At 32.2% G+C, this 23,508-nt stretch overlaps 3 protein-coding genes across 5 annotated transcripts in view; all 3 read left to right on the plus strand.

Annotated features, from left to right (window-relative positions):
* Window positions 1-40: 40 nt before the first annotated feature.
* LOC135132051 (hexosaminidase D-like) lies at window positions 41-10,788 on the plus strand. Its single transcript, XM_064059972.1, has 10 exons — window positions 41-107; window positions 162-216; window positions 285-450; window positions 498-718; window positions 771-954; window positions 1,000-1,270; window positions 1,320-1,427; window positions 1,474-1,641; window positions 10,358-10,444; window positions 10,495-10,788. Exons 1-10 carry the CDS (start codon window positions 79-81, stop codon window positions 10,691-10,693), a joined length of 1,488 nt encoding a protein of 495 aa, XP_063916042.1. The 5' UTR covers window positions 41-78; the 3' UTR covers window positions 10,694-10,788.
* A 46-nt stretch (window positions 10,789-10,834) lies between these two features.
* Window positions 10,835-18,738, plus strand: LOC135132437 (centrosomal protein of 112 kDa-like). Of its 3 annotated transcripts, none has more exons than XM_064060527.1 (5): window positions 10,835-11,905; window positions 11,952-12,131; window positions 12,179-12,408; window positions 12,563-12,746; window positions 18,418-18,738. In XM_064060527.1, the coding sequence occupies exons 1-5, from the start codon at window positions 10,958-10,960 to the stop codon at window positions 18,631-18,633; spliced, it is 1,758 nt and encodes a 585-aa protein (XP_063916597.1). In that variant the 5' UTR covers window positions 10,835-10,957; the 3' UTR covers window positions 18,634-18,738. The 3 variants fall into 3 exon arrangements, with proteins under 3 accessions (XP_063916597.1, XP_063916598.1, XP_063916599.1); XM_064060528.1 differs by having other exon boundaries at window positions 10,835-11,884; XM_064060529.1 differs by having other exon boundaries at window positions 10,835-11,641.
* A 253-nt stretch (window positions 18,739-18,991) lies between these two features.
* The window catches only part of LOC135132147 (E3 ubiquitin-protein ligase SMURF2), a 63,861-nt gene continuing 59,344 nt past the window's right edge, over window positions 18,992-23,508 (plus strand). The window contains exons 1-3 of the mRNA XM_064060122.1: window positions 18,992-19,125; window positions 19,275-19,313; window positions 19,369-19,611. Of these exons, the coding sequence (XP_063916192.1) occupies window positions 19,071-19,125; window positions 19,275-19,313; window positions 19,369-19,611 (337 nt within the window). The 5' untranslated portion in view covers window positions 18,992-19,070. The remainder of the gene's footprint in view (window positions 19,126-19,274; window positions 19,314-19,368; window positions 19,612-23,508) is intronic.

The following is a 23,508-nucleotide window of genomic DNA, read 5'->3' on the forward strand; positions in this document are numbered from 1 at the left end:
GCGATGTTCCCCGACCCGCGTTTTTTATGACCCCGATCATGTTTATTTACTTTGACAAGTGAAAAGTGAGGTTAGAAAATGGATGCTCTGACATTAGGTACACAAAGGTAAAAACTACTTTAATCCCCCACACCAACAAATTTCACGCCTTTTTTACGCAGACTGGTGCATTTGGATCTAAAAGGGGCCCCTCCGAAACTATGCTACTTTGAAAAAGTGAGTTAGTTTACTGACACAATTCCCCTAACCTCACTTTTTTGACAAACGTCAATTTCAAATTTCAGTTTTTTCCTTTGATCAAAGAACTTGGGGCCACGGGAATTTTGATAGAATGGGAGGACACGTTTCCGTATACGCGCGAATTATTGCCTATCGGCGGCCTTTCAAACAGTGCCCAGGTCAGCGGGGCTCCGTATTCGATAGAGGAAGCACGCCAATTACTTGATATGGGTAAAACTAGAGCGTTTTAAGTATGTCTCGTTTCATATTAAAATTAGCTGCAGATTTCGAACTGAGTGTCGTACCCCTTGTACAAATTTTCGGCCATATGGAGTACGTCCTGAAGCACGAGCAGTGGCGTAATTTGCGCGAAGTGGAGGCATACCCGAGTTCGATGTGCCCCAGCAACAGCGAAACCATGGCTTTAGTGCGTAGCATACTCAAGCAAATTATTGCGTTTCATCCTGGTATCCAGTACATACACATAGGAGCAGATGAAGTAGTTTCCATAACAATGGTAATTGTTTAAGTTTGTGTTTTAATTGTTGAAGGTTTGGTATATGGGGTTGTGCTCCACGTGCTCCAAACGTGTGAATACTGGTAAATACGGAAAGCCTGGACTTTATTTAGACTACGTGACGGCCGTCGCACAATACATTAAAGAAAACTACCCCAATTTAAAAATAATCATTTGGGATGACATGTTGAGGAGTATTGATATCCACATTTTGCAGGGTAAGCCGGGGTGCCGGTGTGACTAGAGTAATCAGGGTGTTGTAGAGTATTACTTGGGGACGCTGGTTGAGCCTATGATCTGGCACTACAATTCAGCTGAAACCTTCCACCTGGGGGCCCCCGTGTGGGAGAAATACGGCAACGTTTTTTCGAACGTGTGGGCGGCCTCTGCCTTCAAGGGGGCCACCACCAGTAGCCAAATCCTTCCAGTTAACAAGTATCACGTTAGTAATCATGAAGCTTGGTTGAGCGAGTTGGGGCTGCACGCTGGGAAAATTATGCACTTTAAAGGGATTGCCTTAACGGGGTGGTCTAGGTACACCTGTGTGTTTTTTGAATATTTTTTTATCTAAGTGTTGTTGAAGGTATGACCATTATGCCACTCTGTGTGAATTATTACCGTCAGCAATTCCGTCTTTGTCGTTGTGTATGAAGAGCTGGCTAAATGGGGGTTATAATCAAGAGTTGCACAAGTATGTTTACGTTCTTTGTATTTTAAAGTTATTTGGTTTTTTGTAGTTCTGTGGGGAAGATGTTGGGCTACAACGATAATACAACGAATTTTGGGAGTCCTATTAAGTCCCCGGTTTTACCCCAATTGAGTTTTCCGGGGTGGCAGATTTTCGTGGGGATGGAGTGGTTTGTTAATTTGAGGACCAAGTACAAGAGCATTATAGACAGTGATCAGTAAGTAGCTCCGCCCATGATTGTTAAGCGCATGCGTCATTATATTTTAGTCATTGTTCACTTTTTTATATACCTAAGTGTTTATGCGATTATGGAAACCCGCAAAGAGGAGGCGGAGAAGCCTAATACTCTCACTGCTAACTACCGACATTTTCAATGGTCATTTCCGTGATTCAATATATCTGGTCTGAATAAAAGGTGGATCTTATACTGAACAGAAATAAAATTGTTATAATGAGAATGCGGCGGGTGGGTGGGACTAGTACTTGCTAAGATAAGACGGATATTGGCAAATGATAGATCTTCTAAAAAATAGAACAAACCAGATGTTGCAATTGGTACAGTTTTACGATATCTTGCCAAAAAAGAATTCTATTATAAAACAAAACGAAACTTCGGATTGAAATATATAAAAATTATCTTATGTATCTGCTGTCTAACTATTTCAATTTTGGGACCTTTAAATACTTCGACTTTTAAATTTTCGATTTTTCGACTTTTCGTGTTTTTGATTTTTTACTTATTCGATTTTTCAGTTTTTGATTTTTCGATTTGTTGATGTTTTGAGTGCTCGATATTTTAAATTTTCACTTTTTCGATTTTTTGACTTCTCGACTTCTCAATCTTTTGATGTTTCGATTTCGCGATTTTTCAATTTTTCGATTTCTTGATTTGTCAGGTTTTTTCGATTTTCCAATTTTTCAACGTTTCAGTTCTGGGTTTATTTATTTAAATATTTCGATTTTTCAATTTTTGGCGTTTCTAAATTTTTGGATTTTTCGATTTCCCAATTTCTCCATTAATCGATTTTTTAATTTTAGACTTTTCGATTTTACGTTTTTCCGAATTTTAGAATTTTTCAATATGCATTTCGATTTTTAAATTTTTAGATTTTTCGCCTTTCTGTTTTTTTGATTTTTTAGATTTTTCAATTTTTTAAGTCTTACATTTTCCGATTTTTCAATTTTTCGATTTATCGGGTTTCTTAAGTTTAAATTGTCCCGTTTCTCAATCTTAAGCTATTTCGATATTTCTATTTTTCGATCGTTTGATTTTTCGATTTCGCGTTTTTTCAATTTCTCGATTTCTCAGTTTTTTGATTATTCGAGTTTCCAATTTTTCAGTTTTGGGATTTATGTATTTAAATTTTTCGATTTTTCAATTTTTCGGAATTAATTTTTGTTGTTTCGATTTTTCAATCTTTCAATTTTTTGCGTTCTCGTTTTTAGATTTTTTTGATTTTTCAATTTTTCGATATTTAGATATCAATTTTCGATTTAACGGTTTTCTTTCGACTTTTCGCCTTCTCGTTTCTAGATTTTTCGGTTTTTCAATTTTCGGAATTAATTTTTCAGTTTCTCGATGTGTTGATTTTTCACTTTTTGGTTTATCGGTTTTTTTAAGTTAAAATTTTTCACTTCCAGTTCTTAATTTTTCGATTTTTCAACTTCTCCACATCTCAATCTTTTGATGTTTCGATTTCACGATTTTTCGATTTCGATTTTTCAGTTCTTCGATTTCGATTTTTCAGTTTTTCGATAATTCTTGTTTTCGATTTTCCAATTTTTCAATTTTTCAATTTTTGGCGTTTCTAAATTTTTGTATTATTCGATTTCTCAATTTCTCGATTAATCGATTTTTCGATTTCTCAATTTTTGGATTTCTATGTTTAAGTTTTGGAATTTTTCAAGATTTTGATTTTTACATTTTTCGATTTTCCAACTTTTCAACGTTTCAGTTTTAGGATTTATGTATTCAAATTTTTCGATTTTTCAATTTTTCAATTTTTGGGGTTTCTAAATTTTTGGATTTTTAGATTTTCCAATTTCTCCATTAATCGATTTTTTAATTTTTCGACTTTTTGATTTTTTGTCTTTCCGGTTTCTCGATTTCTCAACTTTTCGATTTTCAAATTTTCAATGCTTAAGTTTTGGGATTTTTCAATACGTATTTCGGTTTTTAAATTTTTAGATTTTTCGCCTTTCTGTTTTTTTTTGATTTTTTACTTATACGATTTTTCAAAATTTTGCGATTTTTTAAATCTCACATTTTTCGATTTTTAAATTTTTAGATTTATCGGTTTTTTTAAGTTTAAATTTTTCAATTTTGAATTTTTCCCGTTTCTCGATCTTTAGCTATTTCGATATCTCAATTTTTCGATTTTTCCACTTCTCGACTTATGGATCTTTTGACGTTTCGATTTCGCATTTTTTTAATTTCTCAATTTTTCAGTTTTTTGATTAATTATTCGAGTTTCCAATTTTTCAGTTTTGGGATTTATGTAATTAAATTTTTCTTTTTCAATTTTTCGGAATTAATTTTTGTTGTTTCTATTTTTCAATCTTTCAAATTTTTGCGTCCTAGTTTTTAGATTTTTTGATTTTTCAATTTTTCGATATTTAGATATCAATTTTCGATTTAACGGTTTTCTTTCCACTTTTCGCCTTCTCGTTTCTAAATTTTTTGGGTTTTTCAATTTTCGGAATTAATTTTTCAGTTTCTCGATGTGGCGATTTTTCACTTTTTGGTTTATCGGTTTTTTGAAGTTAAAATTTTTCAATTTTGAATTTTCCCATTTTTCAAATTTTAGCCACTTCCAGTTCTTAATTTTTCGATTTTTCGACTTCTCGACTTGTCAATCTTTTGATGTTTCGGTTTCGCGATTTTTTAATTTTTCGATTTCTCAATTTTTCGATTTCTAGTTCAAGTTTTTAGATTTTTCGACTGTCTATTGTTCTGATTTTTTACTTGTTCGATTTTTCAGTTTTTTGAGTTTTCGATTTGTTAATGTTTTGATTGCTCGATATTTAAAATTTTTTTTTTCGAATTTTTAAATTTTAAATTTTTCATTTTTTTGGCATTTCGATTTCTCAATCTTTCAATTTTTTGCCTTCTCGTTTTTAGATTTTTTTTTGATTTTTCAATTTTTCGTAATTAATTTTTCAGTTTTTTGATGTTTCGATTTTTCACTTTTTGGTTTATCGGTTTTTTTTAAGTTAAAATTTGTCAATTTTGAATTTTCCCATTGTTCGAATTTTAGCCACTTCCAGTTCTTAATTTTTCGATTTTTCAACTTCTCGACTTCTCAGTCTTTTGATGTTTCGATTTCACGATTTTTCGATTTCGATTTTTCAGTTCTTCGATTTCGATTTTTCAGTTTTTCGATAATTCTTGTTTTCGATTTTCCAATTTTTCAAATTTTTCAATTTTTGGCATTTCTAAATTTTTGTATTATTCGATTTCTCAATTTCTCGATTAATCGATTTTTCGATTTCTCAATTTTTGGATTTCTATGTTTAAGTTTTGGGATTTTTCAAGATTTTGATTTTTGGGTTTTTCGATTTTTCGACTTTCTGTTCTGATTTTTTACTTGTTCGATTTTTCAGGTTTTTGTGTTTTCGATTTGTTAATATTTTGATTGCTCGATATTTTAAATTTTCACTTTTTCGAATTTTTAAATTTTAGATTTTTCACTTTTTTTGGTATTTCCATTTCTTAATCTTCTCGTTTTTTGAGTTTTTTTGATTTTTCAATTTTTAGGAATTAATTTATCAGTTTTTCGATATTTCGATTTTTCAATTTTCGATGAACGGTTTTCTTTCGATTTCTCGCCTTCTCGTTTTCAGATTTTTCGGTTTTTCCGTTTTTCGATGTTTCGATTTTTCATTTTTTAGTTTATCGGTTTTTTTAAGTTAAAATTTGTCAATTTGAATTTTCCCCTTGTTGGAATTTTAGCCACTCCGAGTTCTTAATTTTTCGATTTTTCGACTTCTCGACTTCTCAATATTTTGATGTTTCGATTTCGCGATTTTTCAATTTTTCGATTTCGCTTTCTCGCTTTTTCAGTTTTTCGATAATTCATCTTTTTTCAAATTTTCAATGTTTAAGTTTTGGGATTTTTCAATGTGTACTTCGATTTCTAAATTTTTAGATTTTTCACCTTTCGGTTTTTTTTTTATTTTTTACTTATTCGATTTTTCAAAATTTTGCGATTTTTTAAATCTTACATTTTTCGATTTTTCGGTTTTTTAAGTTAAAATTTTTCAATTTTGAATTTTCCCGTTTCCCGATCTTTAGCTATTTCGATATCTCAATTTTTCAATTTTTCGACTTCTCGACTTATGGATCTTTTGACGTTTCGATTTCGGATTTTTTGAACTTCTCGATTTCTCAGTTTTTTGGCTATTCGCCTTTTCGATTATTCGAGTTTCCAATTTTTCAGTTTTGGGATTTATGTATTTAAATTTTTCGATTTTTCAATTTTTCGGAATTAATTTTTGTTGTTTCGATTTCTCAATCTGTCATTTTTTTTGCGTTCTCGTTTTTAGATTTTTTTGATTTTTCAATTTTTTGAAATTAATTTTTCAGTTTTTCGATACTTTGATTTCAATTTTTGATTTAACGTTTTTTTTTCGATTTTTCGCCTTCTCGTTTTCAGATTTTTCGGTTTTTCAATTTTTCGGAATTAATTTTTCAGTTTTTCGATATTTCGATTTTTCACTTTTTGGTTTATCGGTTTTTTTAAGTTAAAATTTTTCAATTTTGGATTTTCCCATTTTTCGAATTTTAGCCACTTTTTCGTTTTTTCGACTTCTCGACTTCTCAATCTTTTGTTTTGATTTCGCGATTTTTCAATTTCGATTTCTCGATTTTTCAAGTTTTCGATAATTCATGTTTTAGATTTTTCGATTTTCCAACTTTTCAACGTTTCAGTTTTGGGTTTGTTTATTTAAATTTTTCGATTTTCAATTTTTCAATTTTTGGAGTTCCCAAATTTTTGGATGTTTCGATTTCTCAATCTTTCAATTTTTTGCCGTCTCGTTTTTAGATCAATCAATACTTTATTGGTGTTCAAAACTACAAATACAGTTTTACACAAGTCAAACACATTAAATTAAATCAATAAACTATTAAAATTTGATAGATATTTTTGATTTTTCAATTTTTCGGCATTAATTTTCCAGTTTTTCGATATTTAGATTTCAATTTTCGATTTAACGGTTTTCTTTCGATTTTTCGCCTTCTAGTTTTTAGATTTTCCAGTTTTTCAATTTTTCGGAATTAATTTTCCAGTTTTTCGATGTTTCGATTTTTCACTTTTTGGTTTATTGGTTTTTATAAGTTAAAATTTGTCAATTTTGAACTTTCCCATTTTTCGAATTGTAGCCACTTTTTCGATTTTTCGATTTCGATTTCTCGATTTTTCAGTTTTTCGATAATTAATTCATCTTTTAGATTTTTCGATTTTCCAACTTTTCAACGTTTCAGTTTTAGGATTTATGTATTAAAATTTTTCGATTTTTCAGTTTTTGGAGTTTCTAAATTTTTGGATGTTTCGATTTCCCAATTTCTCGTTTAATCGATTTTTTAATTTTTCGACTTTTCAATTTTTCGTCTTGCCGATTTCCCGATTTCTCAACTTTTCGATTTTTAAATTTTTAGATTTTTCGCCTTTCTGTTTTCTTTTGTTTTTTTACTTATCGATTTTTCAAAATTTTGCGATTTTTGAAAACTCACATTTTTCGATTTATCGGGTTTTTTGAGTTTAAATTTTTCAATTTTTGATTCTTCCCGTTTCTCGTGCTTTAGCTATTTCGATATCTCAATTTGTCGATTTTTTGACTTCTCGACTTATCGATCTTTTGATGTTTCGATTTCGCATTTTTTGAATTTCCCAATTTCTCAATTTTTTGACTATTCTATTCTCGATTTTAGTTTTTCGATTTTTCAATTTTTCTAAATTAATTTTTCAGTTTTTTGATGTTTCGATTTTTCACTTTTTGGTTTATCGTTTTTTTTAAAAAGTTAAAATTTTTCAATTTTGAATTTTCCCATTTTTCGAATTTTACACTTCAAGTTCTTAATTTTTCGATTTTTCAACTTCTCGACTTCTCAATCTTTTGATGTTTCGATTTCGCGATTTTCAATTTTTCGATTTCGATTTCTTGATTTTTCAGGTTTTCAATAATTCACATTTTACATTTTTCGATTTTCCATTTTTCAACGTTTCAGTTTTGGGATTTATGTATTTAAATTTTCCGATTTTTCATTTTTGGAGTTTCTAAATCTTTCAATTTTTCGATTTCCCAATTTCCCGATTAATCGTGTTTTTAATTTTTTGACTTTTCGATTTCTCAACTTTTCTATTTTCAAATTTTCAATGTTTAAGATTTGGGATTTTTCAATATGTGTTTCGATTTTTAAATTTTTGCCTTTCTGGTTTTTTTTTTTTTGGTTTTTTACTTATTCGAATTTTCAAAATTTTGCGATTTTTTAAATCTCACATTTTTCGATTTATCGATTTATCGGGTTTTTTAAGTTTAAATTTTTCAATTTGGATTTTCCCGTTTCTCGATCTTTCCCCATTTCGATATATCAATTTTTCGATTTTTCGACTTTTGAACTTATCGATCTTTTGATGTTTCGATGTCGCATTTTTTGAATTTCTCGATTTCCCAGTTTTTTGACTATTCGCCTTTTCGATTATTCGAGTTTCCAATTTTTCAGTTTTGGGATTTATGTAATTAAGTTTTTCGATTTTTCAATTTTTCGGAATTAATTTTTCAGTTTTTCGATGTTTCGATTTTTCACTTTTTGGTTTATCGGTTTTGTTAAGTTAAAATTTGTCAATTTTGAATTTTCCCATTTTTCGAATTTTAGCCACTTTTTCGATTTTGCGACTTCTCGACTTGTCAATCTTTTGTTGCTTTGATTTCGGCGATTTTTCAATTTTTCAATTTCGATTTCTCAATTTTTCAGGTTTTCGATAACTCATCTTTTAGATTTTTCGATTTTCCAATTTTTCAACGTTTCAGTTTTGGGTTTATGTATTTAAATTTTTCGATTTTTCAATTTTTCAATTTTTGGAGTATCTAAATTTTTGTATTTTTCGATTTCCCAATTCTCGATTAATAGATTTTTTAATTTTTCAACTTTTTGATTTTTCGTCTTCCCATTTTTTGATTTGTCAACTTTTCGATTTTCAAATTTTCAATGTTTTGGGATTTTTCAATATGTATTTCGATTTTTAAATTTTTAGATTTTTCGCATTTCTTTGTTCGATTTTTTACTTATTCATTTTTTCAAAATTTTGCGATTTTTTCAATCTAACACTTTTCAATCTTTTGATGTTTGGATTTTTGAAATATTTTATCTTATGGATTTTTCGATTTTCCAATTTTCAACGTTTCAGTTTTGGGATGTATGTATTTAAATTTTTCGATTTTTCAATTTTCAATTTTTGGCGTTTCAAGATTTTTGTATTTTCCGATTTCTCGATTTCTCAATTATTCGACTTTCTGTTGTTTTGGTTTTTTACTTACTCGATTTTTCAAAATTTTGCGAGTTTTTAAATCTTACATTTTTCAACATTTTCAGTTATTCCATATTTTAATTTTCGGATTTTTGGATTTTTTAGATTTATAAAATTCTTGATTTTTCAATTTTTCGGTTTTGACAATACATATTTTGATCTCTCCTTCAAAAACGAAACATCATTATATTAAAAAAAAATGCTAGGAGCTCCTAAGATTCAGTAAAATTTATTTATTTTAAAAACAAAACACAAGAGGCCCCGAAAATTTTTTTATAATTAAAAAAAACACTAGGCGCCTGCAAACTTTCTCTTTTAAACGCAAAAATTGGTCTAAAGTTATTTAGACAGATTTTCTCTCGCCTCTGAAGTAAAAATAGATTTACAGTACATGCTTAACTTCAATTGTTTATGTTCATACATCGAAAAAATGCGACAATTAAGCACACAGCGAATTAATTTAATTAAGCGGTTAAAATTATTAATTAAACTACAATGCAGCAAAACGTTCTGAATATTATTTTGAGTAAGTCGATGTTATTACGACAATTTTTATTTTATCATCAAATGTGATGATTTAAAAAATCTAAAATTTGAAAATTCGAAAAAATGAATATAGTATATTTCATTCTGAGGTTTCGTCTTGTTTTATTTTCAAATAGCCAATATTCGTCAGTTTATTCGATTTCTCAGTAAGTCAGTTTGATAAAAAAACACCACTTCCCATTTAAAATCTACCCATGATAAATTTAAATATTTCTTTTTGTTAATAATTTGCCAAAATCAGTCTCATCTTAGCAAGTACTAGCCCCGCCCACCCACCCATTATTTTCATAAGTAATGTCATTTGCCAAAATCAGTCTTATCTTAGCAAGTACTAGCCCCGCCCACCCGCCCTCTGTTTTCTTAGAAGAACTATCATTTGCCAATGTCAGTGTTATCTTAGCAAGTACTACCCCCGCCCACCCGCATTGTTCTCATTCTAACGATTTTATTTCTGTTCAGTATAAGATCCACCTTTCATTCAGACCAGATAAAATGGATCGTTGAAATGAAAGAGGGGTGGGTGGGCGGGGTTTTTAGTAAATATTTAAATTTAAAATATTTAATTTTATTTAAAAAGTAACAGAGACCTGTAGAACACTTCCACTACGATCTTCGACCTTTACCGATATTTTCGTAACTCACCACCAGGGGGCAACATCTCTCGGACCTTTAGAGTATACTTTCCTAAAGTGGTAAAATTAAAATCCTGCAACACAAAAGTACAAATTTATCATATCAGGGTTTGTTTGTTAATTTTACATTTTGCACACAGCTTTAGGTTATTTTTGCATCACCTGTCACTTTTGAGATTCGATTTTGACACTTAAAATGTAATTGTGTTCCCAATTTTTATTATAGAATGCATTCCTGGTTCAACCAGTGGCAGGTCCTGAACAACTACACCAATCCAATGCAAGTTGACACTATTCTCCCAGTGATTGTGGAGTAAGTTCCCCACACTATCAATCCAGATTGAACTAACTTCCCTCCTCCAGCTTGTTAAATGAACTCCTGTCCCTGGAAACGTACCTGAGAGGCCACTTGGAGCTTATCTACTACCCGCACACCATCGAGGAGCTCCTGGGCACCCTCATCGACCCCATCAAGGAGCACCTCAAGCAAATCAAGAGCGACTGCGAGACCCAGCTCTCCCTAGGCTGCCGCGTCCGCGGACAAAGAAGACTAAACATCTGATTCCCCACACCCCACAAGACTTGTGATATCTAGAAAATAAGCTTTATTTTGTGTAAAAAGTGTAGTATTTGTTGAAATAAACGTTTTATATTTTGTCTCTTCTGATACGTTCGTGATTGGATCAAGTCACGCCAAGTCAGTCATAAAATTCGAAGTGTCAAATGTTGCTCATTTCGATGTCCCCGTGTTTCAGCACTCGTGGCGCAAGCCTGAAACAATATTTTTGTTAACAGAACAAATCCTACGGAATCGTTGGACGCAACGATGAACGATGAGGCACACAGCGACCTGCTGGATGCCGAATTCCGCCATATCTTATACATGATCAAACCCCTAGTCGGTAAAATAGACGACCATTATCGTTTAGAAAAATGCAGAGTATGGCTGGAGCGTCTCAGCGTCGTACACCGCTCGGAGAGGTTAGAAAGAAACAAGTACCTTCTGGCTCTGGCCAATCAGATCCACGACGGTGTGCTGGAAGTACCGTTCACAGCCACGCCACCTAAGGGGTTGTTGCCGCCGCTGAAGAAACTACAAACAATGATGGGGGGCAAAGAGACACCACGTGGGTGTGGGTGTCCTCGCCCGAAAGAAACCCAAGCCTGGCCATTCGTCACCCAGAAATGCCCCGACTCTGCAGAGAGCGTCAAGCGTACCCCTCCCAAAGAAAACACTCTACTCCAAAAGAAAAAACCGGCTAGATGTACCCCGAAAGTACCACCTTTGCCAAAAAAACTAAACAAAGGTGGCAACACCGCACAAGACGCGTGGCTCAAAGAAGACTCGTGGTACGACATCAGCGACACCCCCGGAGACACAGACGCAGAAGAAGAAACCAAGAAGTTAAGTCTGCAGCATAAAGCAGAAGGGCTGAAACTGCAAGAGCACTACATGAAGAAGTACGAAGAGCAAAGCAAACAAACGCTGAAGGACAGTCCCTTCCAAGGGGTAGGTTGCACGCATAAACCAAAACCACCCTTTAAGAGCATCTGCGAAGATAAAGCCAAAAGAAAGTGCGTGGAGGCCAAAAATCAACCAGTCGTGCGACAGTGCAACAAAGAATGCGTGAAGAAAAAGCAAGAATTGCACACCGTGGAGTCCACAATCAAAGACAACCAGTTGATGGTCGAAGACCAACAAGTTGCTCAAGATTTAGACAAAGGCCCCAGAGTCACGGAACAAGAAATTGAGGCACTGAAATTGAGAATGAGGGTTGTTCTTGGAGAAGTTCCTGCAATTAATAACGGTTTTCTTTCAGGATTTGCTTGAAGTTAAACACGCTCTGATTGATACGCACTGTTTGACCGAAGATAGGAAGAAGACCGTCGATGCTCTGAACGCGAAAGTGGCGCGGTTGGAGCAGGAAAATGCCGAGCTTCGGGGGCAGCTGGATTCGCAGGAGAAGGAGTTCGTGCAGGTGGATCAGACTAAGAGCAAGGTTGGAGTTGGTTGGTGCTGTGTCGGGGTTAAATGTTAAGATTGTAGGAAATGAGCGATTTTAAGGACAAGTTTACTCTTTTGAGGCAGAAAGAGGTAGACTACTTGAAGCAGTACCACAAGAAAGAAATCGCCGCTTTGGAGAAGACGCACAACAGTCAGGTAGCGGAGTTGGAAGCTCGGATTGCAGTTCTTAAAAAAGAGTACGAGGATAAGATTAAGGTGCTCGTGAACTCGAGTTTTGATGCAGCGAAACAGAAAGATGAGGAAATTCAAGAGTAGGTATCTTGTAAGAGTTATACGTCGCCATGTTGAGTGTTACAGACGTATTAATCACGTATTTTTTTTAACTGCAAACAATTCAAGATGGCGACGATGCAGATTATGCTATAAGAAGTAGTTTTTGAAAAATTTGATTCATTATTGGTGTAGATTGCAGATCCAATTAAAAATGAAAGCAAATCAAATCGCAAACGAAGGCAGCGGCGAACAGATAATCAGTCTAAAACGCTGCATTTCCAAACTGGATAAAGTCTTACATAAAAATGAAAAGGATTACATTAAAAAAATTGAAAGACTCAAACAGGAATTGGAAGTTAAGGATATGACCAATCAGGTAAGTGCATACAGTGTAAAGTCCGCCAGCTCGACTAGGAACCGCGCCCTCCGCTTCTGCCACGTATTTCGGTGTTATTTAACCTCAATTCCATTTAAATGTTCAATTTCTATGACTCTGATATTAAACTACAAGTGAACAAGTGTCAAAGTTTCAAAAGGAGCAGTAAACAACATTTGAGTTCGCCATACACTCTTGGGAAATTCAAAAAGTAAATAATTCTTATGTGAGATTAAGATTAGACATCAGATAATTTATGTGGTGGAAACATTCATCAACAAAATATTTACATGGAAAAAAACTAGCAAAGATTTGTAAAAACAAAAAATATCTGGTGTGAAGTAAAACTTGTGCAGACAAAAAATTGTATGAGGTGAAAAATTGCAAAGCTAACAAAATTACGCGAGTTTAATATTTGCCGCACTTTATCAACGATTCAAACAAAGAGTTTACATTATGTTAAATTATGCCACACTTTATCAACGATTCAAACGAAGAATTTATATGATGTTATATTATGCCATGATCTAAGTGATTGGTTACTTATAACAATTGGTTTTGAGAGTTTATATCGTGAACAGGCAACAGTGGGGCAACGTTAGGTTAATTTCCAGCAACGTTGTTCGTAATTTGGTTATCAAAAAAATCTTCTAGCAAATACTTTATCGGAACAATCTTTGACGGTTAGGCTTCTGTTAGAATCAGTTAACGATTAACATCCTAACATGAACTGTGAATTTACAAACAATGAATCAAATTTACACGTATTAGCGTCGGTCGAAAATTCACTTATTTCCGCTACTACCCACTACCCAAAAAGCGCCAGCGTACACATGGTTGCCTATGTTCAACGATTTTTTTGTTGAATTTTTTTTCAAATTCAAATTATTCGAATGCGATTTCGCGCCGCTGTTAATTTCTTTCAGCGCGATTTTTTAATTCAAATTCGGTCACCACAATATTTTGACTTTAATAAAGACATTATTATTTAATTAAATTGTACTACTAACAAATATTTAATATGACAGGGGCCTTTAAACTACGTTATTTTGTTAGGGTGAGGATTTTCAAGAGATTCGATGATGTTGAACACACAAAAACTGTTTTCAGGAGCTTAGAAATTTAAAAAAGTTCCAGTTTTATGCATAAATACATCTTTTTGGGTACCTATGGTGTCTTATTTTGGGAACCCATGGAGATTTTTTTGTAAATAATTTAAAAGAATTTTAGGGCACTTTGGTGTTCTACTTTTGTAAAATTCTGACCTAGCTTTTGTTGAGTTAATTTTGGGACCATGTTTTTTTTTTGAAAAATCTTGAGGTTCTAGGTATTGCTGTTTAGAAATAATTTGAAAGTGCTTTGGAGCCTCTAGTGTCTTTTATGTATAATAATTTAATTAAATTTCTTAGAGGATATGTGATTTGTGATAAAAAAAAACGACACAAAACGGCCAAAAAAGGTAGCAATAAAGTGGCAATTAACACTACAAAAAAACAACGAAGAAAAGATAACAAAGAAGGTGGCAAAAAATGTATTAAACGATTGATCCAGAAAAAAAAGCAAAAAAGAAGACTATAAAAACGAGAATAAAAATAAGATGACAAAAAAAACACCAAAAATGATTACAAAAAAGAAACAAAAAAATGATTGGTCAAAAAAACTTGATAAAAAAAGTCATCAAAAATACCTCAAGAAAGGTCACAAAAATATGATAAAAACTACCACAAAACATAAGAACAAAAACTGAGAAGAAAAAACACTAAAAGTATCTCAAAAAAGTATCATAAAAAAATACTACGTAGTCTTATCTTGACGAGTACTAGCCCCGCCCACCCGCCCTTTATTTTCTTAGAAGGTATGTCATTTGCCAAAGTTAATCTTATCTTAGCAGGTATTAACATCGCCCACCCACCCTCTCTTTTCTTGGAAGGTATGTCATTTGCCAAAATCAGTCTTATCTTAGCAGGACCTAGCTCCGCCCACCCACCCTCTCTTTTCTTAGAGAGTATGTAATTTGCCAAAATCAGCCTTATCTTAGCAGGTACTAGGCCAGCCCACTCACCCTCTCTTTTCTTAGAGGGTATCTCATTAACCAAAATCAACCTTATCGTAACAGCTACTAGCTCCGCCCACCCACCTAGACCCTGAACAGTAATCTGTACGTGTAATCTATTATGATGTAAGGTTTAAATTTGGGCTTCTAAATAATTAAAAATGTTGAAATTTAAGTTGCTGGGTGTAAGTTTATACATGTTTATATGTTTAAAAAGATAGCTACATCAAGCACTTTGGCTTCCTACTCAAAATAAAGCCAAAAAACTTGAAAAATGTGTTAAAAATAGTAAAAAACGCAACAGAACTGATGATAAAAACAGTAATAAAAAAAGGCGACAAAAGAGGGTCGCAAACAATAAAGAACAAATGTAACAACAAAAAAAGGGCGATAAAAAAGGAGTATAAACAAAAATTCGAAAAAAAAGGTCACAAAAGTATGATAAAAAAAACACAAAAAACGGCCAAAAAAAGGTAGCAATAAAGTGGCAATTAACACTACAAAAAAGCGACAAAGTAAAGAAAACACAAAGAAGGAGACACAAAATGTATTGAAAGAATAATCCAGAAAAAAACGCAACAAAGAGCACTATAAAAACGAGAACAAAAATAAGATGACAAAAAAAGTCACCAAAAATGCGTCAAATCACAGAAAAGAAACAAAAAAATGTGACAAAAAAGGCGATAATAAAAAGACGACAAAAAATACCGAAAAAAAAATCGATAAAAAAAATTGGTCAAAAAAACTTGATAAAAAAAGTTCATCAAAAATACCTCAAGAAAGGTCACAAAAGTATGATAAAATTTACCACAACAAAAAAATTAACAAAAAGTGAGAAAAAAAGACCACCAAAAATATCTTAAAAAATTTCTTATTAACGATTAAAATCCTAACACGAACTGTGAATTTACAAATAATGAATCAAATTTACACGTGTTAGCGTCGTTCGAAAATTCACTTATTTCCGCTACTACCCACTACCCAAAAAGCGCCAACGTACACATGGTTGTCTATGTTTAACGATTTTTTTGTTGAGGATATGTCATTTGCCAAAATAATTTTTATCTTAACAGGTAGTAGCCCCGCCCACCCGCCCTCTCTTTTCTTAGATAGTATCTTATTTGCTAAAATGAGCCTTGCAGGTAGTAGCCCCGCCCACCCACCCTCTCTTTTCGTGGAAGGTATGTCATTTGTCAAAATCAGTCTTGTCTTAGCAGGAATTAGCCCCGCCCACCCACCCTCTCGTTTCTTAGAGGGTATGTAATTTGACGAAATCAGCCTTATCTTAGCAGGTACTAGGCCCGCCCACCCACCCTCTCTTTTCTTAGAGGGTATCTCATTAGCCAAAATCAGCCTTATCTTAATAGCTACTAGCCCCGCCCACCCACCTGGATCCTTTTCCAGAACAGTAGTGTGTACGTGTAATCTATTATGATGTAAGGTTTAAATTTGGGCTTCTAAATATTTAAAAATAATAATAAAAATAAAAATAAAGAAAAAATGTCGAAACAAAAAAAAAAGGCGATAAAAAAAGGATGATAAACAAAAATTCGATAAAAAAGGTCACAAAAATTATATAAAGACAAAGAACGGCCAGAAAAAGATAGCAATAAAGCGGCAAATAACACCACAAAAAAGCGACAAAGAAAAGGCAACAAAATGGTAATAAAAAATGTGTTAAAAAATGATTCAAAAAAAGCAACAAAAAACCATGATAAAACAAGAACAAAAATAAGATGACAAAAATGGCAACCAAAAATGTGACGAAAAACGCGACAAAAAATACCGAAAAAAATTGAAAATAAAAAAAAGGCCATCAAAATACCTCAAAACAGATCACTAAAATATGATAATAATAATTACCACAAAAAAACGAACAAAAATTTAGAAAAAAAGACCACAAAAAATATTTCAAAAAAGGATGTAAAAAAAATACTCCGTAGTCATACCTTGGGAAGGACTAGCCCCGCCCACCCGCCCTTTATTTCCTTCGAGGGTATGTCATTTGCCAAAATCAGTCTTATTTTAGCAAGTACTACCCCCGGCCACCCACCTGGACCCTTTCCAGACCAGTAATGTGTATGTTATGATGTAAGGTTTAAATTTGGGCTTCTAAACAATTAAAAATTTTGAAATTTAAGTTGCTGGATGTAAGTTTATATATATTATATACTATACAGTAGCGGTCATTTCTACGGAACAACTCGATAAAAAGTCAAGTTGGTAGCCCTGTCATCTAGTACTTTACGCCGAACGCGGTTGGTAGCGGTAGTTGATATGGCAATCGAAACTAGCACAACACGAATGTTTCGGTTGCCCTCAGCTATGTCGCACTGTATCCCGTGCAGACTGTATGTTCTGTTCATCTATTTATTAAAATAAAATATCCATATTGACAATGAGGCCATCTAACTTGTCAAATTTTTGACACATATGTTTTCCCCCAGAAACCCGTCAAGGTCTCTTACACCAAACAAATTTTGAAAATTTACACTAGGGAGTGGTTCTATAGAAAAGATCGCGACTTTATAGTTACATCCATCAGTTTGGCTTCCTCCTGAAGATAAAGCGAAAAAAGGTACTACAAAAGACAAAAAAATGAGTTAAAAATTGTAAAAAACGCAACAAAACACATGATGAAAACAGTAACAAACAAAAGGAGCAAAAAAAGGGTCGTAAAAAAGTAAAAAAAAAAAAATGTGACAACAACAAAAAGGCGACAAAAAAAATCATGATAAACAAAAATTCAACAAAAAAGGTCACAAAGAAGGTAACAAAAAATGTTTTAAAAGAATGATCAAAAAAAAAGACGCAAAAAAACAACAAAAATAAGATGACAAAAAAGGCCACCAAAAATATGTCAAAAAGGACGATAAAAAAATACCGAAAAAAAATCGAAAAAAAAATTGGTCAAAAAAACTTAATAAGAAAAGACCATCAAAAATACCTCAAGAAAGATCACTAAAATATGATAAAAATTACCACAAAAAAAAAAAACGAAAAAAATTGAGAAAAAAAGGCCACCAAAAATATCTCAAAAAAGAATCATAAAAAAATACTACGTAGTCTTATCTTCGGAAGGAGTAGCCCCGCCCACCCACCCTCTCTTTTCTTGGAAGGTATGTCATTTGCCAAAATCATTCTTATCTTAGGAGCTACTAGCTTTTATTATTTTATTTTGGGGACTCCCGAAACGCCTGTACATAACGTATTGAAATCTTAATCCGCCATTTTTCAGACACCCGGTATATTTTAGAATTTTAGTCTTTTTTTTGTATTTCTTATTTAAACACTATTGTTTTATTTTTATGTTACTTAACGTGGTCACTCTATGTTATTAAGTATGTACCAGTAGGTACCGAAACATGTTACCCCTCACTAGTATATATAAATAATAAAAATAACATAAACCTTAATTCGATTCCCATCAAGTTTCAGTTCTCTCTAAGAATTTTGATTTAAAGATCTCACAGAACATGAATTAAGCCCCACATAAGTCTCTTATCGTGCTAAAAATATTCCAGATCGATCGGCGAGTTTATTTTTATTTTATCTATGCAAGATAATTTAATAAAAATGTAATATGTAAGAGTTCCAATAAAGTGTCTGTTCTTCCAGATGCAGCTCCAGACTCAAAGAGCTGACCTTATAGTCCGGAACGCCGCCACCAAACAAGAGGAACTAAAGTGCGCCCTCAACAGTCTCGAAGGAAAGTACAAGAAAATGATGGACTGTTTACAAACCCGTGCAGTGCACACGAAAAAACAAGACGAGAAACTTATAGAAGAACTGAGAACCCTCCTGGACCGCAACAACATACCCTACGCAATTTAGCAGTCCGGTCCTGCCCATCGTGTCAAATCAAACGAAAATCAGCTTAGGTTTTAGTTACTAGTGTGATGTAAGCAATTGGAATACGTCAATAAATCGTAAATAATATCAGTCTGGTCCTGTTTTCCCGACTACCGCTTTTGACACAACTTTAGTTCGATTGACGATTGCGGGCGAGGCCGGCCCTGTCCATTGTATAATCGGCCCGTTAAAAATAGCACACGCAATCTATAAATTTGTGTTGATTACCCTTCCAGTTTGCAGAGTTCACGGACCATTAATTAATAATTTATTATTGTTTTCTCAGTGATAATATTTAATATTCACAATATTTGGCGCCAGTGCGGACCGGCCGCCAGGTGGCGCTTCAGTCGCTCGAAAAGGAAAATGGCGTTGTGTGTGTGAGATGAATGTGGTGACAACAATTAAACATTTTAAAAATGTCCAACCCTCCATCGAGTCGTCGGAACGGTGCCCAGAAGATCCGATTGACGAGTAAGTAAAAGTCCCATTGACCCAACGGCCGGAAACCCGCCCATGCACCCACATTCCCCAACTGTCAAACAATATGGCCTCATTGGGGGGACCTCCCAAGTTTACAAAATAGTGATGTAACGAAGGAGTAAATGCCCGTTTTTTTGCAGTTCTTTGCGCGAGGAATCTAGTCCGGAAGGATCTGTTCCGTAAGTTCGCCCCTCGTAGTGCCGAGTCCCGTGTTAATCAGTTGTGTTGTGACAGGTCTTCCAGACCCCTTTGCTAAGATCTCGGTGGATGGAAGTGGGCAGTGTCACTCGACGGAGTTCATCAAGAACACCCTGGAACCCAAATGGAACTCGCACTACGACTTGTACATCGGTCGCAACGACAGCATCACAATCTCAGTATGGAACCACCGGAAGGTGATCAAGAAGCAAGGAAGCGGCTTCCTAGGCTGTGTTCGTATCGTCAATTCGCATATCCAGCGCCTTAGGGACACGGGATGTAAGTGGCCTTTCGGACAATCAAACCCCGACAATTAGCGCGCTTTTCCAGATTCATTAGTTGCGTGCGCCTAATTGCACGCTTGCCTCCCCAAAATAGCCCATTGTTTGTATTCGGTGAATTTTCTCCGAAGCATCTGCTGTCGTAACCCATTAAGCATAATTTAACCCAGAGAGCCTGAATTAAAACTTAATTGAGAAAGCACAGCGCGCGTAATTTTTCTGTTGTTCGTAATTAGGCGGCTTTTTATGGTATTGATCAGCTTATTCTTTTATTTGTTGACCTTTTCGTCAACGATGTGCCAAACTCATGTAAAATTCAAGGTGAAATAATTGTGCGCTTTAAAATGTAACGGCTGCATTGATTATCGGTTTGCTGGCGTTTACGTGTCGGCGGGGTTTTAAATTTATCGGAAAATCAGCGGATTTAAGGCGATTTTAAAAACGCACGCGTGCGAGGCGATTTTTATTTTTTCGGGAAGATAAGAACCGGTTGATTAAATTTAGGCGGAAAGTTATAAAAGTGTCCCTGAGGCGTGCATTTTTGCACGAGAACTGAAAATATTAACGCTAGAAGGAATCAAAGTCGTGTTTATTTAAACGTAAATACTGTGACATCATCAAAACAACCGAGAGGAAGTACTTGTCTATGACACTTTTTCTCAACAAATTTTTGTTCTTTTGATTGGGATATTGACATTGTATGTACTAAAATAAAATTGTTAAGGTTATTTTGACAGAATTTCCCACGATTTTGAGTATAATCCAACAAATCCCGCTCTCTAACAATAATATCAGGGGTGCAAATACACTTTTTTGAGTTGAATTTCCAAGTCTTCAATTTTTCCTTTTTTTTGTTCTTCAGTTTTTGATTTGCACTTTTTCGAGTTTTTTTTGTTTAAATTTTTTTGTTTTTTAATTTTCCAACTTTCGATTTTTGCAATTTTTTGATTGGCAACTTCACGAATTTTCAGTTTTCCAATTTTTAGATTTTTAAGTTTTTGATTTCCTCATTTTTTCGTTTCGGTTTTTATTTTCGTTATTTTTTCAATTTTCCGGGTTTTCAATGTTTTAATTTCATCATTTTTCTTTTTTTAGTTTTAGATTTTTCGATTTTTCTGTTCTTCAATTTTTGGTTTGCAGTTTTAATAATATAAATTTTTGAAATAATTCATTTTTTCATTTACTAATTTTTTTTTGGTTTTATTTTCGTAGTTTTTCGATATTTAAATGTTTCGATTTAATAATTTTTTGTTTTTTCAATTTCAATTTTTTCAGTTTTTCGTTTCTTCAATTTTTCGGTATGCAATTTTTCAGTTTTTCTATTTTCCAACTTTGGATGTTTCAATTTTTAGATTTTGCAATTTTTCGATTTGCACGAGTTTTCAGTTTTCCAATTTTTGGATTTTTCAATTTTTTGTTTCGGTTTTCAATTTCGTTATTTTTTCAAATTTTCCGGTTTTGAATGCTCTGATTTTATAATTTTTCGTTTTTTTCAGTTTTACATTTTTCAATTTTTCTTTTCTCCAATTTTTGATTCGCAATTTTTCAAGTTTTCATTTTAAATACAGGGTGCACCAATTGTGAACACGCTATTGAGGCCATTTATAGGGCAAAAAAAAAAAAAATTAAAATCCTTTCGTCCAAATATAGAAGATTAAGATAAAAAGAATTAAAGTTTAATTTTCCTTCTGGAAATTTCTCCATAAATGAATTCACAAGTTTCTATTTTTACAATTTTTCGATTTTTCAATACATATTTTGGTTTTATAATTTTTGTTGTTTCAATTTCAATTTTTTCAGTGTGTCGTTTCTTCAATTTTTCGATTTGTGATTTTTGATATTTTAATTTTTTTTGTTTTTTCAACTTTTAGATTTTGCAATTTTTTTATTTAAAATTTCTCGAGTTTCTAATTTTTTATTTTGGTTTTTTATTTGCTTTATTATTCAAGTTTTCGATTTTTCGATGTTCTGATTTTATAGTATGTATTTTCGAATTGTAATGTTTCAATTTTTCATTTTTCAAATTTTCGTATTTTGGGTTTTTTCTTTATTTTTTCAATTCATCCGTTTTTCAGTGTCTTGATTTTATAAATTTTTTTTTATTGTGAAATTTATCAATTTTTGCATTTTTCCATTTTTCGGTTTTTAATTTTTCGATTTTTCAATTTTATATTTTTAATTTTTTTTTTTTTCAAAAATCGAAATATGTACCAATAATTATGATTTTAAAACTTTTTCATTCATTCGATTTTTCAGTTTTTCAATTTTTAATTTTTCAGTTTCTGGATATTTAATCTTTCAATTTTCCGATTTTGCAAATTTGGGTTTTTCCAAATTTTCGATTCGATTTTTTAAGTTTCTTGATTTTTAGCTATTCAGTTTTTTTTTAATTTTTCGTTTCTTTAATTCTTCGATTTTCCATCTTTAGATTTTACGCTTTTTCGATTTTGTAATTTTTCGTTTTTTTAGTTTTTTCCGATTCTTGCGTTTTTCGATTTTTCAACTTTTTGAATAAAAGTAAAATTGAAAAATCAAAAATGCAAAAAACCGTGAAATCGAGAAATCAAATAGGTAACTCAAATTTGAAAAATCAAGAAATAGAAAAACGTAACAAAATTGGGACATCGAAAAATTGAAACATCAAAAAATTGGAAAATCAAAAAACCGATAAGTTGAAAACAGAAAAACCGATAAATCAATAGTCCAAAATGGAAAAATCGCAAAATTCAAATTTGAAAAACGTAAATTTAAAACAATCGAAAAATTGATAAAACTGAAAAATTAAAAAATTTAAAAGCCTAAGAATTAAAAAATAAAAAAAATAAAATTTAAAAATCGAAAAAATTAAAAATCACACAACTGAAAAATTAAAAAAAAATTAAGAAATAAAAAAATTGAAGAATCCGAAAACTTCAAAAAATTAAAACCTGAAAAATCGAAACATTAAAAAGTCTCAAAACTAACGTAGAAAAATTGGGAAATCGAAAAATTGGAAAATTGCAAATGCGAAAAGTTGAAAAATCGAAAAATCGGAAATTTGAGAAATCTAAAAATTGAAAAATCGAGAAATTGAAACTAACAGAAAAATTGCGAAGCCGAAAAATTGGAAAATCGCAAAGGCGAAAAGTTGAAAAATCGAAAAACCTAGAAATCGAAAAGTTGAGACATTGGAAAATGGAGAAATCCAAATAACTCAATATCAAAAAATTAAAATTTGAAAAATGTAAAATACAAAATCGAAAAATTGATAAAATTGGAAAGTCCAAAAATTTAAAAGCCAAAAAACTAAAAAATCAAAAAATGTAAAATTTAAAAATCGAAAAAATTAAAAATCACACAACTGAAAAATAAAAAAAAAACCAAATCCAAAAATCTAAAATTTAGGAAATCAAAAAATTGAAGAATCCGAAAATATCAAAAAATTTAAAAATTAAAAACCTGAAAAATCGAAACATTGAAAAGTCTTAAAACTAACGTAGAAAAATTGGGAAATCGAAAAATTGGAAAATTGCAAATGCGAAAAGTTGAAAAATCGAAAATTTGGGAAATTGAAAAATCGTGAAATCGAAATGACCCAAAAGAAAAAAAAATAAAATTTGACAAGTTTAAACTAAAAAAATCGAAAAATTGAAAAAAAAAGCGGAATACCGAAACCTCGATAAATCGAAAAATTAATAAAACTGAAAAATCGAAAATATGAAAAACCTAAAAATTGAAAAATCGAGAAATTGAAGAATCTCAAAACTAACAGAAAAATTGGGAAATCGAAAAATTGGAAAATCGCAAAGGCGAAAAGTTGAAAAATCCAAAAACCCAGAAATCGAAAAGTTGAAAAATTGGAAAATGGAGAAATCGAAATAACCCAATATCAAAAAATTAAAATTTGAAAAATGTA

Source organism: Zophobas morio, unplaced genomic scaffold (genome assembly GCF_036711695.1).
Source record: "Zophobas morio isolate AGI-343-1 ecotype UQ-CSIRO unplaced genomic scaffold, CSIRO_AGI_Zmor_V1 ptg000021l, whole genome shotgun sequence".
NCBI classification, from domain to species: Eukaryota; Metazoa; Arthropoda; class Insecta; order Coleoptera; family Tenebrionidae; genus Zophobas; species Zophobas morio.